Raw genomic sequence first — 15,486 nt, 5'->3', positions numbered from 1 at the left:
TAGAACTACTAACCCCTTCATTAGTCTAAAGGAAGCTGTTAACCAAAATGTCATCAACCATCTCAACGAGGATTAGTCAAGAGCTAAGAGCACCAAACTAAACATGCCTACTGCTGAACTCCAATGTGAACTTGCTCATTCCAAAAATAACCCCAATTCCTATGCTCTCAGCTCTTATGCCTACATTTATTAAAGAGCACTATTCCACCTATACATTTGGCTTTGAGCTTACTATTCAGCGAACGAAGTGACGAAAAAAGACCAAAAAAAACAAAAAAAAGACAAAATAACTCCAGCTGAGATAGGAAAACATACTTCAGCTATACATCTTTTCCTTTCAAGGGTAAAAATTTTATTTTTGAGGAATTTCATACTGCACATTTTCAAAGAGAGTCACATAAGAAAGCAAAATGTTATCCTCCCCTCAACCTCAAAATAAATAAGAAGGGCATAAAATTTCTTTTTAACTCATGACACTTGGAAGTTTAGCACCAGCATCCAAAATGAACAAAAAAGGAAAAAAAAGCATTTACTACATATTTTAGATTTCTTTGGCTGGGGGGGGGGGTCTCCCCATGTGGTATTAATATTTCTTCTTTCAATTCATATTACCAAAACAGTAAAAACCAGGAAAAAAAATATAAACCTAGTGGCTGCTGAAACCGGGGAGGTTGCTCTCTTGTTCCGTGCAGGCATTCCCAGGATCTCAGCTGCTGGAAAAACTGGCTGACACTTTCCTTGTGTAGCTGTTTGCTTCGTAAAGAATAGTAGTGAGCATTCTAATGTCCACGTCTTGGTTATTAGTCTTCCACTTTATTGCTTGGACATTTCTTTGGTGTTGGTAAGGTTGCGGTCTGCTTTTTGCTTTATTTTTTGAATGGTCATTAATTCTTTAGGTCACCTGGAAAAAATTCAAATCAAACTTATGAAGAGTGACAAGATGATCAAGAGTTAAAGAATAAAAAGGCAAAAATTATGTTTTTTATGTAGTTCAAAGAATCAATTTTCAAAAGCTCTAAACAAAATCTTACACCGTGTATCTTTTATAGATTTGTAAACTGAAACATTAATTTAATGGAAAAGTTAATAAAACATTTTTACAAATTAGAACAGTCAGTACATAATAATAAAAATTCTAGAAAATTCTAGAAAAGAAAATTATCATCATGAAGCCTTTTCAAATAAATGATACTATAGCATTGATAATTCTTCATAATCATTTTAGTGGCCATACAATATCTCCTAATATGGATATACCGCAGTATTTAACCACTTCTCCAACATTAGATTGTAAATAGTAGAAATTTTTTCCCCCTATATTTTGGATTATTTCCTTAGGAGCAATACCTAAAAATAATGTCACCAAGTAAAAAAGTTTACGGCCAAATGATTTATAATTCCGTCAGTTAATGCAAGCAAGTGTGAATACAGAATTTATTTCTATAATAAACTATCCATGCTACCCAGAGATAAAACAGAATATTCTCAGCATAGCAATTGCCTACCTAGTGAAAGGATAATTGAAATCCCAAACCTCTGCATATAAAAGCAGATGGCATTTAAAAAGTAGAAACTTAAAATGATCTCAAAATTTTACGAAATCTGAACAATTTTTGGAAAAATAACACTGCTGCTATGAGCTTTACAACCTGCCTTTCAACTAAAAGCGAAGTCCTTATTTATGTAATGAAAAGGGCAACAACCAAGAAATACTAAAAACTTAAACTTTCAGGACTTATTAGATGAAAAACCCAGGATGAAACCAACTTTGGCTTATAAATTCTTGTAAGACTCGCTGAGCCAGTCTTTCTAGTATATTTCCACCTGTATAAATACAATGTCCAGGATCTTTAACAAGAAGACAGAAAAAAAGCAGGAAGCAACAATGAAGAAAAGCAAGCCAACTTTTCTTTTTTCTTTTGGCTGCGTTGGGTCTTTGCTGCTGCACGCGGACTTTCTCTAGTTGCGGCGAGGGGGGGGCTACTCTTCGTTGCGGTGCGTGGGCTCTAGGCACACGGGCTCAGTAGTTGTGGCTCGCGGGCTCTAGAGCGCAGGCTCAGTAGCTGTGGCACACGGGCTTAGTTGCTCTGCGGCATGTGGGATCTTCCAGGGCCAGGGCTCAAACCCGTGTCCCCTGCATTGGCAGGCGGGTTCTTAACCACGGCGCCACCAGGGAAGCCCAAAACAAGCTCACTTTTATGGAGAGGTTACTCTTTGCCACGTTCTGCTTAGGCACTCATACGTGTTATCCCACTAAGTCTTTGCAGCAACCCTAGTGGGGAATCTAGTCAGTATCATTTTACCAGCAGCCGAATAGTACCGCTGCAGAGGATAAACTGCTCAAGATCATTCGAGCAAATGACTACTAGCTCCTGCACTGGATATATAAACCCACTGGCTCTCACAAACTATACACACTGCCTCAAAATAAATAATGTTGGTTATCAAAGGGAAAAGGGAAGAAAAAAAACCACATTCTTGTTTATCCTACAGGTCACAGTCCTCTGTTATTAAAATAAGGCCTTGTCAGGCACTTTAAAATGATCAAATTGGCCACGAGGTGTCACAGAAGTAAAACTTTCTAAAGTTTTCTGAGGTGGTGATAATAGTTAACAACTGTCTATCTAGAAAAATGAATTTGACTCTCATTAACTCTGTCTGCATATTTGCGTCCCCAATGCCTAGTAAAATAAGATCAGCCTCAGAGATATTTTACCACCAAAGCTGCTCTTTCTCCAGAATCCTGATGGAGATCAGAAACTTGGCCCAGATGAATTACAGAACTAGTTGAGACTGATCTGTGCTACTGTTGAGAAATCAGTGCTACTTAAAGAGAATATCAGCTCCTGTGCTGGCCACCGGAGCTCCTACCTGCTGATGGTGAAGGTGCCTGGGGAGCCGGATGTTACTCGACACTGCTCTGCTCGGGGGCTGGAGCAGGGTTCTCAGATGGTGCTTCACCTGCCTTGGTCTGAAAACACAACAAAACCACAAACCAGAAATTAACTGATTCATACGGCAGTGGAAAGTTCAAGACTGAAAGGTCTCACAAGTCGGGATCTGTGAAGGTAAATCACTGTGCAAAATCTTAACTACTCTTAAAGTATGAGCAAAAAATTAGAACCACAGAAGAATGGCCTCCAAATGGCAACTAAACACCACCACTTTCCATAGCAAAAAGCCATTAAAAATACAGTTGCTTCCAACATGTGCTGAGAAGCAGGTTCCTCTCTCTAAATGCTGTCTTTTGTTTGGAAAGCTCTAAACGTTTTAGCTAGAATGTTAACTGGCTGAATTCAAATATTTGGTTTGTGATATGTGCAGGGCATTCTCTCTCTCTCTCTCTCTCTCTCTCTCTCTATATATATATATATATATATATATACACACACATATATTTATTCACACACACACACACATATAAATGAACAATGTTATACACAAAAATATATGATACATATTATACACATTTTAAGTCTCAGTTTTCAGATTATAAAACCACTCTTAGAAGGGAATACTAAAGCTTGACATGATTAAGGATGATCCGGCAGCATCCCCTCTGGCTGGCTGGACTCACCTCTTTGCCATCTTGTGCAGGAGCAATAGGAGGACGGGGGCGACGCCGATAGTTATAGGGGCGCCGGTATCCACGGCGAGCAGGTGGCTGGTTTGGACCATTGGCTGCTTGTTGATTCTCTTTATCTTCAGCCTCTCCAACCTCTGGGGCAGGTCGTGGGCGAGGAGGGCCCCTAGAGCAGAGAACACAGGAGAAAAGAGAACAGATGCCCTCAAGAACATCAGGTTTTATTTATTTATTTATTATTTATTTATTTTGGCTGCACTGCGCAGCTTGTGGGATCTTAGTTCCCCAACCAGGGACTGAACCCGGGCCCTCAGCAGTGAGAGGTCGGAGCCCTAACCACTGGACTGCCAGAGAATTCCCAGGTTTTATTTTTAAAGATTAAAAAGTCAAGCGATCAAGACTTACTGCTAGAATTATGCACAGGCAAGTAGAACAAAGGTGTGGTAAAAAACCCCTATTTTTCTGTCATCTTCCCCCTTCACCTGAACACTGTGAACAAACATATACCGAACATACACTACGATCCTACCAGGCACTTTGACAGGCACCGAGGATGGAAAAATTAAAAAAGAAAAGCACTCCCGTATCTGCCCTCCATGGACAGCATGCAGTGGAGTCTAAGGGGATTCGACGTGGGAAGCAAACGAACATCGCTCACTGTGTGCCAAAGCCTGTGTTGGTGTGTTTTCACGTTAATTATCTAATTTAATTTCAGGGCTAATTTTGTGAGTTTAAGATTTACAGTAAGAAAACCAAGACGTTTAAAGAGGGTAAGTATCTGGTTGAACCATAAAGGACTGCTGCTTTTATAGGTCAAAAAAGGTCAAATGCAACTTTGATCACACAGCTAGAGATTGACAGAGTTGGGGTTCACATACACTACTGTCTTTTTTCTGTTTTCCTGAAGACATTTCTATGAAGCCTCTTTTATTTCCAAAGTCCTTTGTAATGAATCATTAGAATGACTATGTCTAACTCTGAAATGAATCTTGGGAGAAAAGAAGACGTAGAGTGGTACAAATCCTTCCCCAAATAATATACTTACTCGCCTCTCAATAAACCCATATTGCCACACTTCAGGGTGGTACAAACGTCATTGGGAAATGAAGCTCCTCAAGGACAGGGTAAAGGAACAGGAAGGCTTAAAAAGCTTAAAAAGAATCTTAGGGAGTCTAGCCCAACCCAGTCTTCACAAGGGATAAAGCAGAAATAAAATAACACTCCTGCATTAATCCGGTCTTCACAAGGGATAAAGCAGAAATAAAATAACACTCCTGCACTAATCTTTTTCTTTTAATAAATTTATTTATTTTATGTATTTATTTTTGGGTGCGTTGGGTCTTCATGGCTGCATGTGGGTTTTCTCTAGTTGCTGAGAGCGGGGGCTACTCTTCGTTGTGGTGCGTGGGCTTCTCATTGCGGTGGCTTCCCCTGCTGCAGAGCACAGGCTCTAGGCAAACAGGCTTCAGTAGTTGTGGCTCATGGGCTCCTGCAGCTGTGGCTCGCAGGCTCTAGAGAGCGGGCTCAGTAGTCGTGGCACACAGGTTTAGTTGCTCCGTGGCATGTGGGATCTTCCCGGACCAGTGCTCGAACCCGTGTCCCCTGCATTGGCAGGCGGATTCTTAACCACTGCGCCACCGAGGACGTCCCTCCTTCACTAACCTTAACAATATTGGTAGTAGTACTAATCGATTAATTTATTGAGGGCTTACTATACCAGGCATCATACTGATTACCTGAAACGCCTTAGTACATCTAACCCTATTGACAGCAGTAGAATATCCCTTACTGTCCACTGCATAAGCTGGCAACTAAGTCTAAGAGGAGTCCTGAAACTTGCTGGAGGAGATACAGCTACACAGGGGCTGCTAATCGTAGGGTGGGGATTTAAACACAGACGATATGATCTGTAGGCTGATTTAACCCCCGCATTAGACCGCCCCAGTTATCAGAATATTCAGTGTCCCAAACACTCGCTGGCAGCCAACTCTCCCTCCATTCATAGCACCACCACCGAATGAATGATCCATCAATTCATTTCCGCTTATCCCGTTAAATATAATAAAAATCCAGTATGACTTTACATCATGGGAAACTTCTCAGAAGCAAATGCTGCTCTGGTACAGGGATAACTAAAAATCCTAATCATTAAGCAGGGGGAAGGCCACACAGCCGTGTGAAAACATGGATCGCAGAGCCCCTCCCACAACTTGGACATATGGTCCAAACAGCCACATCTTCTCATTACATAATAAATCCACAAAACAGACCTGCAACGTCCTCTTCCATCCTACTGTGGCTCACAAGTCCTGCAATCGGTCATTAGCTCTTAGAAAACGTTACCTACCTACGGTACCTTGCGCGATAAGTCGGATTTCGATGAACTGGTCCCTGAAGTTGTGCTCCCTCTGGGACTCCATCCTTCATCTCTCCAATCTCACCCGCCTAGGAGGAGGCATGGAGAGCCAAACATGAGTGTCAGGCTACAGGATATGAGACACGGCACACAGTTGCCTTCAGAAATTTTTTTAAAAGGAGAAAATAAAAGGCTTCATTACGGAGCTGGGAACTCTCAATTCTCCTGCAGCTGTGGCTCGCAGGCTCTAGAGAGCGGGCTCAGTAGTCGTGGCACACAGGTTTAGTTGCTCCGTGGCATGTGGGATCTTCCCGGACCAGTGCTCGAACCCGTGTCCCCTGCATTGGCAGGCGGATTCTTAACCACTGCGCCACCGAGGACGTCCCTCCTTCACTAACCTTAACAATATTGGTAGTAGTACTAATCGATTAATTTATTGAGGGCTTACTATACCAGGCATCATACTGATTACCTGAAACGCCTTAGTACATCTAACCCTATTGACAGCAGTAGAATATCCCTTACTGTCCACTGCATAAGCTGGCAACTAAGTCTAAGAGGAGTCCTGAAACTTGCTGGAGGAGATACAGCTACACAGGGGCTGCTAATCGTAGGGTGGGGATTTAAACACAGACGATATGATCTGTAGGCTGATTTAACCCCCGCATTAGACCGCCCCAGTTATCAGAATATTCAGTGTCCCAAACACTCGCTGGCAGCCAACTCTCCCTCCATTCATAGCACCACCACCGAATGAATGATCCATCAATTCATTTCCGCTTATCCCGTTAAATATAATAAAAATCCAGTATGACTTTACATCATGGGAAACTTCTCAGAAGCAAATGCTGCTCTGGTACAGGGATAACTAAAAATCCTAATCATTAAGCAGGGGGAAGGCCACACAGCCGTGTGAAAACATGGATCGCAGAGCCCCTCCCACAACTTGGACATATGGTCCAAACAGCCACATCTTCTCATTACATAATAAATCCACAAAACAGACCTGCAACGTCCTCTTCCATCCTACTGTGGCTCACAAGTCCTGCAATCGGTCATTAGCTCTTAGAAAACGTTACCTACCTACGGTACCTTGCGCGATAAGTCGGATTTCGATGAACTGGTCCCTGAAGTTGTGCTCCCTCTGGGACTCCATCCTTCATCTCTCCAATCTCACCCGCCTAGGAGGAGGCATGGAGAGCCAAACATGAGTGTCAGGCTACAGGATATGAGACACGGCACACAGTTGCCTTCAGAAATTTTTTTAAAAGGAGAAAATAAAAGGCTTCATTACGGAGCTGGGAACTCTCAATTCTAACAGTGAACTATGTACTGATTAGATCTGTGTGAATGACAGGAAAGAAAGAAAGACTCATTCCCACTAGACAGTCTTTTGCCTTACCCCAGTACGCCTAAATTTATTTTACAATATTAAAAATTTTGAAGTGTTCCATTCACCTCTTGAAAGAAAACCTCTATTACAAAAGGAAATGGAATGATGTACTGAAATGGGGCAAAGAGAATCTTTTCAAACTCAGACCCACTCATTCTACAAACTGGGTATCCCTTCAATACGGTAATGGTTTCTACATTCAAAGGTTCCACCACACCTTCACCTATGATTTCTTCCTTTCACAATTTTTTCCTTTCATCTGTTTGCATTATTTTTTGAAGTACAGCATTAAAAAAATAAAATATCCTTCCTTGAGAAATTTATTTTAAGCTGGGGAAATAATATATTGCAGAACTTCCAGGGGAAGAAAGAGCTAAAAACAAAGAAAAAAACCCACCAACAATCTCTGAAATTCTTTATAATACAGCCACATCTCAATCTTTTTTTCTTTTTCCCCTCAAAAGTAATCTCCCTTCCTTCTCCGTATTTCACTAAGAAAAGAGAAGCAATTAGAGAAGAATCTCCACATTCTTTCACCATCAAATCTACCAACCAACTGCATTTGCCTTTTCTTCTCTCATCAGACTGACTGAGTGGTCCATGCTCATAGCCAAAGCCAGCCCCTCTTTCTGGCCTGCTAGGGCACTTGAACTCTCAATCCCCCACCCCCTTCTCTCCTCCGTCATTTCCTTCCAGGCATATAAACCTGCTGAAATAGCACCCATCTTCTCCAACTTTGTTCTTTAAATAATCACAAACTTACAGGACAGCTGGAAGTATAGACTCTAATCCTCAGACTCCATTTTTTTTGAGTTTCACCAGTTGTGCCAGTAATGTTCTTTACAGCAAAGGGACTCATTTGGAACCATGCCTTGAACCTAGTTGTCTCTTTATCTAAACAGTTCTTCAATCTTCACTTGGTTTTCACAACCTTGACACTTTTAAAGGTTACAGGAGCAGTCATTTTGTAAAATAGCCCTGAGTTGGGGCTGTTTGGTGTCTTCTCATGATGTAGCTTATGCACCTTTGGAAGGGAAGCCACAAAAGTGGCACTGGATTCTTCTCACTGCATCCAGTCAGACGGCACTTGGTTTCAACCCGTACCGTTACTGACAGTGTTCACCAGTACAGCTCCTCCATGCTAAGCTTACTCTATCCTCCTTTGTAATTTATGATGATTTTGTGAAGTACTTTCAAAGTCCGTAAATATTTCACTCCTTATCAAATTCAATATATTTATTTGTCTATATCTGTAAAGACTCATGGTTTTCTACGCTATTCAATGAGTTATAATCTGTTACTATCATTAGTGGCCAATGGGAACCCTTTCCAGCTGGCTCATGGCCTACTGGACGTGTCTCCAGCATTCTTTGAGCACTTCCTTGCTTTCTGGCACAGCAAGATGTTCCAGGCTCATATTGTACTCTCTCTGGCCTGGCTCCGAAATCAGCTGTTTCTCCAGAGGGGCTTCTTTTTATTGGAGAATGACAGTTATAAATGAAAAATCGGGGGCCAGGCATGCTCAATGCTGTTAACATGTCATTGACTTCAGGCCATTTTAATAGGCAGAAATAAGGAACACACACAAATACATAGGCACATACACACACTGTAAGTTACACATGCGTAAATGTGTGTGTGTGTGTGCGGCATATTTGATCTGCCCAAGAGAAGATCTCCAAATGACTTCTGTGTTTCCGCCCAAACCTGGTCTTTCTTCACAAAGGTACCCTTTACTCCTCACAGCACACATTCAGCCCATCAGCACGTTGCCCCTTCCATGCTGAAAACATTTCCGAAATCTGACCACTCCTCACACCTCCACTGCTAGCACTCTAATCCATGCCCCCCTGATCCCCTCTCCATGGGGGAAGTATGTCAGCTGGTCTCCCTACTTCTGCTGCTGCCCCCCATGGTCTAGCCTCCTTAAACTGTCCAGTGATTCCTCAAATACGTTTCTTCCCTATTTAGATCCCTTAACTGGCTTTTCATCACATTTGGGGTAGGTCAATAGTTCTTATCTTGGTCTACCCAGCATGCTTGACCCGTCCTAAGATAGCACCTTAATCTCACCTCACCCCTCTCTTCACTCACACCATCCCAAACACATGAGCCTCCCTTACTTCTCTGAACAAGCAAAGCTGCTGCTTCCTCCGGAACTCTGATACACACACACACACACACGCACACACACACAGAAACAGCAACGAACACGTATGAAGGATAAGCCTTTACTGGAATGACAGAATGGGAAGAGACTGGACAGACTGAGTTTAAACCAAGCTCTACCACTTCTTGCCCATGTAACCTTAGGTAAAAGTTGCTAATTCTTTAAACTACTCAAATCCCTTCATTTTTAACAACAACAAAAATCTGGATACCACTGCCAACTCCATAAAGCTGTAGGGAAAACTAAGAACTGATTTCAAACATCTGTCCCTTGGTGGATGCCAAACAATGTTGCTCCTTTTCCTCTGTCATATAATTCTTTTCTCACAGACTACAAACAGCTGATTTAGCTCAGTAACCAATTCGACTTATTTTTCAAGTATCTAGAATTATTATCTTTAAAAAAATGGAAGTCCTCTGGACACTGATATATCATGCTATATTACGTCCTCAGTACAGAAGGGAAATACTACTGGCCTGCATATTTTCATTTCTTTCCTGTTGTGTCCAATACATGTCACAGTTTTGTATATACAATAGTAGAAAATGCTGGCAAAGACTTTTCCACTTGACCTCAACAACCTTTACCATCTCAGAGATCTCTCCATAGTTTTAAGCCATTACATGGACAACCTGGAAGTAGCCTAAGCTATACAGAAGAAAGTTTTACGAATTTTCGTTTGGTGCTGTTGGTTGGCTTAAGCCAACTTCTGTCACTGAACATTAAACATGGTATGTATTAGAAGGGTTCTAAGGAAAAACTGTTGAAGACTTCATGTTCGCTATTAAATGGGTAAGAATTTCAACCCAAGTTAAGAGAACTAAATGTGTTTACCAGAATATGCACATTTTCAAAATTAGTTTTCAACTTGCTCTTCTGCATCGCACCAAAGAACCCCTTTGCTCTGAACCTCCCATTCCTAAGGTGAAATATACTTTATTTCAAACGATCTAGAAAATAATCATCATATTCTCAAAAGAGTATGATACACACGTATATGCTAATACTAAGAAGGATTATTTCAGGAAGGTACTACTAATGCCCTAAAAATAAATGTGTATTACAATCTCCCTGACTCTTCCTGTCCTCATTTCCTAGAGGCCCAGGGTGCTGCCCTCTAAAGAAACCTACTATGCCTCATGTACCCAATCTCTCCATATATGTAAGGCTACTTGTTATTTTTAGCACATTTGTCAGGGACAGCTGTTAAAGAGTAGAAGGGGAAAAAAAAACAAGAAGCCATGTAGAAAGAACACAGTCATGCATGATAGCAAGGGAAAAGGGCAGCAAAGAACAAACTGAACATAATGTTCAGTCAAAACACTTAGTGAAACAACAAAAACCAAGGATACTAAGAGGAAGTTGTAGCTGGTAGTAACAAAAATGATGTCCTATCCCGAGATCACCAAGTTTCCTGGGAACTGCAAAGCTGTTAAAAGGCTTATTAATTACAGGTCAAGTTCATGATACTTGTATCAATATTTTGCAGTAAAAAGGAGAACCAATCGAGAATCAACAATCCCCACTCTGCGTTAGGTTTTCTTAATAATCAACACTATTTCATCTAAATTAAGGACTTTATAGAGACATTCTCCATCCTGAGGCATCACACTAAGGTCTTTACCTTTGATTTAATCAACACAACCCCACAGTGAGGCAATTATCTCCATTCAATGGATGGCCACCGTCGACCTCAAAAGCTCACAGCTGGAGGCAAGATTCAAATCCAGGCCCGCCTGGCTTCAGGGTTCAGCGCTTACACGTGCCAGCGGTCTCTACTCTACGTCTCTCATTCTTCCCTAAACTAGAACTGTACCCTGTCCACCCAGCGCCCCCGGTTATAGGCACGGCCCAGGTGGTCGTGCTTGAAGAAGTGTGACTGGAATGCCTGCTCTGAGAAGGCCGCCTAGTCCGCTTTGGAAGCATCGGGAAGCCAAAAGCTAGGTTTGATTTCCGGCCACTGGTGCTGGAGGAGGAGGCGGAGGCGGAGGCCGGACGGAGGGGTGAGGACCGCTGAAGAGGAGCCCCCGGTGCAAGTTTACCTGCGTTCCGTTGGGTTGGGGAAAGACCCGGGAGCGGCGGTCAGAGGTCTGTCCCACGTGGTAAGGCGGGAAGCGCCGCGGGTACTGGGGGCGGTACTGGGGGCGGTACTGGGGGCGGCGCCGCTGACTCAGGGCCCCAGCGAGCTGCCCGTCAGCGGCGGAGGCGCCAAATCCTTCGCTGCCGCTCCCTTCCTCCTCCTCCCCAGCGCACTAGCGAGGCAAGGAAACAGAGATTCAGAAGACGCTTCGGCAAGGTGAGAACCCAAGAGTACCCTGTAGGGTGGATGTCCACGGAAGAGAACAATTTCTCCCCCAGAGGAACAATCCCCTCTATCAGACGGACAAAAATGCATTTAACCCAGATTATCAGGTGATTACCTGGGATAAACCACATTTAGATTCCAGGAGATCTGCGCACATAAAATACCAAGAAGCAGAAAGGCAAGTGCAATCAATCTCTAACGAATTTAGTTCGCATCTAGTTAGAATTCGTGTATATCAGTTGACCAGCCACCCAAAAAACATATACAAGTTTAGAATATTTAGCTCCACCAAATGTGTCTCCCTCAACATTGGCCATCCACTGGGGAAAAGGCGAGAAAAATATGTTTTGTGGTGTTATCAACAGGTTGGTCCTAAGTGGTTTGCTTCCTGGAGCAGTTCTCAAAGTAGGGATGGCCGGGTGTCCTGCCTTTCTGGATTTTACACTTTTTTGAGATGGCCTTTTTGACCGGGGGGGGGGGGGGGGGGGGCGGTCTCTGAAACCCTTCCCAAGGGGTTACTGAGATCAAACTATTCTCATAATGCTGGTAAGATGCTATCTGTCTTTTCCCCTCTCATTCACTCATGAGGTTGGGGGGGAGGGGAATCACCCAGAAACTACAGTGACACGTGGCCCCTTGGCAGCCCCAATGCAGGAGCTGTGAGAATCCAGCTGTCTTCTATTAAACCGGAGATCAGTGATTTGCAAAAAAATCACATAAAGTAACACCACTCTTCTCAGTTAAAAAATATAGTTTTCATGAAAAAAATATTATTTATGTTTACAAGTAATGAGCTTATTTTAAATAAACTAAATCTTTTAAATTTCTGCTTTACTTTAATACAATAAATATTAATAGGTATAAACACACATAAACAAACACTCTGGGATCCCATATTTAAGCATATAAATGGGTCCAAAAACCAAAAGAGAACCACTGACTTATGGCATGATTCTCTTTATATGTTTAGGAATAAAGTTTTAATTGCACTTTAATAGACAGTAGTAAGTAATAAATATAGACAGTTTCTGAATATAATAAACTTATTAACAAAGGCAAGTACTGACTCACTTTATATTTTTTCCTGTATTTAAACTACCATATCACATACTAATATTTTATATCAAAAAGAAAAATAATAAGCAAACAGCTAAACACCCCTCAAAGAATTTTTTATTTCAAATCCTGCTTTACAGGGGGATTGCTATGCCAAAGGTAGTCTTGAGGGAAGCAACTATAATTTTTGAAAATGAACAAATTTAAAATGAACGAAATAAAATGACTGACACTGGGGTTGAGGATAGTTAAGATTTAGAGCCCTCCAGAACAAAGCTCACGTGGGCAACTCAATTCCGAAAGAGGAAAAGCTTCAACTACGGCCTCAACTAGTCTAATTTCAGAAAAACTAAGCCATTCTACACTTTTTAAAGCCTGTATCAGGTACAATCCCCAATTATGTAAAGACATATTAGCATAGAAAATGTTCACCAAAATAGTAAGGTTTTCTCTTTAGGTTTTCTGTATCTCTTGAGTCTTCCATAGCCAGATCTTTCGTTAAAAGTTCTACAAAATAAGAACATTGGCACCACCATTGCCAAACATACTCAGTAAGCTGTTAGGACTTAAAGACATCACAACAGAAAACCTTCATTTATGTTTACTTTCAGAATTTTGATAATTTTATTTCTAAATATCTTTCACATGCGTGACTTCAGAATTTCCAGCTGAGAAAAGCCTTCAAAGAAAGTTTTTGCTAAAGGTTTTCGCCCACTTTTACTTCTGAATTAACCTAGAAATCAAAATAATTACAACTAGAACTCCATGAATCTGGTGAACTTGAAAGAGTAAATGTTATGGTAGCTCATATCTACCACCCCCTACACAGCTTATTTTTAAAAATCACATAGGATAAGCAAAACATGGGTAAGAGAAATATAGAAATAGAAAAATAAGATGTCATAAGGAATCTGATAATCAGTTTGGGCTGCGTGTGAAGATGACAGAACGAAGAGAGGAAGCATCTAGGTAAGCAGAAAGATATTAATCTATCAAAGTGTAGAGATAAATCATTCTCAATCTTCAAATCCTTTCTTCTGGTGAGATTTTTCAAAAGTTTTCCTTGGATGTTATACATAGCCACAGTCCTGTGCTCACAAAGCATCTTGTGATGCTAAACCTTCTTCTTATCCTTGAAACAGACTTAGTGTTCGGATTTTATTCCATAGTACCAATCCCAGGTACTAACTCTAGAAACATCAAAAAATGACTCACATCTAATAGGATCCTCATGACCACAAACTGGACGGGAGTCTTTCTGGCTGCCTTGAGAATACTTTAAACTGAGCCTCCTAAGAAAACTCCAGCTGGACTTGGTTGTAAGCCCTTCCACCTGGATTGGTACCAATCTAAAGGACTAAAAATCCAGAAAATTATTTATTGCTTCTTTACTTTGAAATGATGGGAGATGCTATGCTAAATAAAATAGCTACGTAACTGAGGCAAATTACTTGATATATCTGTGGCCAGCACTGTTCATCACTTATTCCTGAGCCGTTCCCCATTCCTCCTTGCCAACCAAAGGCTGACTTTCTTAGACGTTAACAAGGGAGGAACAACAGATTCAAGCCAGTCACAGGAATCCCGGTCCCCTTTCCCAGTGAATGCCGCATGACGCGGTTCTGGCTGGGTAAAAGAGCCAAAGCAAGAGAAAACCTTTTTGACAACCTTGGCACAGCGACCTTCATTAAGCCTTCTTGTTACAAGATAATTAAATGACTGTTCCTTGCAGCCAAATACATACAAAATGATACAACTGCTGAATGGCAAGTTTCCCATAAGACCAGTAGCTATAGATAAATTCTGGACATGAAAGCTTCCTGTCTCCCCCCCGCCAAAAAAAAAACCAGTGTGTCTCCAGGAGAAGATACAGCATTTATGTGCTCCAAGTATACACACTTGAGTTTAGATGTGTGCATTTCTTCAATCACTGATTAGAGAGAAAGACAGCGTACATTACGGGGCGGTCCACGGCGTCTGCCGTAGTAGCCGCGTCTGTAGCGGCGCCGATCTGCAGCATATCGGCTCCCTTCCACAGGAACGCCGTCCGGGCCAGTCACGTTGGCTGCTTCTGCACCCTGAGAACGGGAAGAAGCAAAGACAGCCTCGGAGTTAAAAAGAAGCCAAAAGCACGGCCTTAGATAGCCAGAGGGTTGAACGCTGGCAGAACATACTAGAGATTCCTTCGGCGACCTAAAAAACACATCCATGTTTTAATAAGGTGAGCAAGGTGCTTGACGTCCTGATTTAAATGTGTACAGCTTGACACCTGAAAGTAACACAACACTGCTAATCAACTATACTCTAATATAAAATAAAAAGTTAAAGAAATAATAATAATAAATGTATACAGCTTGTCTGCTTCCACAACCTTTGCCTTCTTGTTTGATTCAAAAGCAGTAAATATCTGTTTAAAGAACACAAAGTGGTAAATATGATGCAACTGTAACAAAGGAATGCTACACCAGGAGGAATATTCCTCACTGGAAAATAACTGAGATAATGTTCTCTTCCTAGAAAATGTTGAAACCTATGTTACTCTGCGAGGTACTAAGAGAATGCACTTGTGGGCTCACAGGGCTCTGTCCAGCACTGAGCTACTGAGAGGGAAACTTCTCCCAGC

At 41.7% G+C, this 15,486-nt stretch overlaps 1 protein-coding gene across 1 annotated transcript in view; it reads right to left on the bottom strand.

The window, feature by feature from the left end:
* Positions 1-2,905: 2,905 nt before the first annotated feature.
* YBX3 (Y-box binding protein 3) overlaps positions 2,906-15,486 on the bottom strand; it is a 21,598-nt gene continuing 9,017 nt past the window's right edge. The window contains exons 5-9 of the mRNA XM_007469496.1: positions 14,819-14,941; positions 11,545-11,754; positions 7,023-7,120; positions 3,578-3,749; positions 2,906-2,971 (exon numbers count right to left, since the gene is read on the bottom strand). Coding sequence (XP_007469558.1) covers positions 2,906-2,971; positions 3,578-3,749; positions 7,023-7,120; positions 11,545-11,754; positions 14,819-14,941 — 669 coding nt within the window. The remainder of the gene's footprint in view (positions 2,972-3,577; positions 3,750-7,022; positions 7,121-11,544; positions 11,755-14,818; positions 14,942-15,486) is intronic.

Source organism: Lipotes vexillifer, unplaced genomic scaffold (genome assembly GCF_000442215.2).
Source record: "Lipotes vexillifer unplaced genomic scaffold, Lipotes_vexillifer_v1.1 scaffold395, whole genome shotgun sequence".
Classification (NCBI taxonomy): domain Eukaryota; kingdom Metazoa; phylum Chordata; class Mammalia; order Artiodactyla; family Lipotidae; genus Lipotes; species Lipotes vexillifer.
The sequence above is the reverse complement of the archived record's forward strand: the minus strand, read 5'-3'. Positions and strand labels throughout refer to the sequence as shown.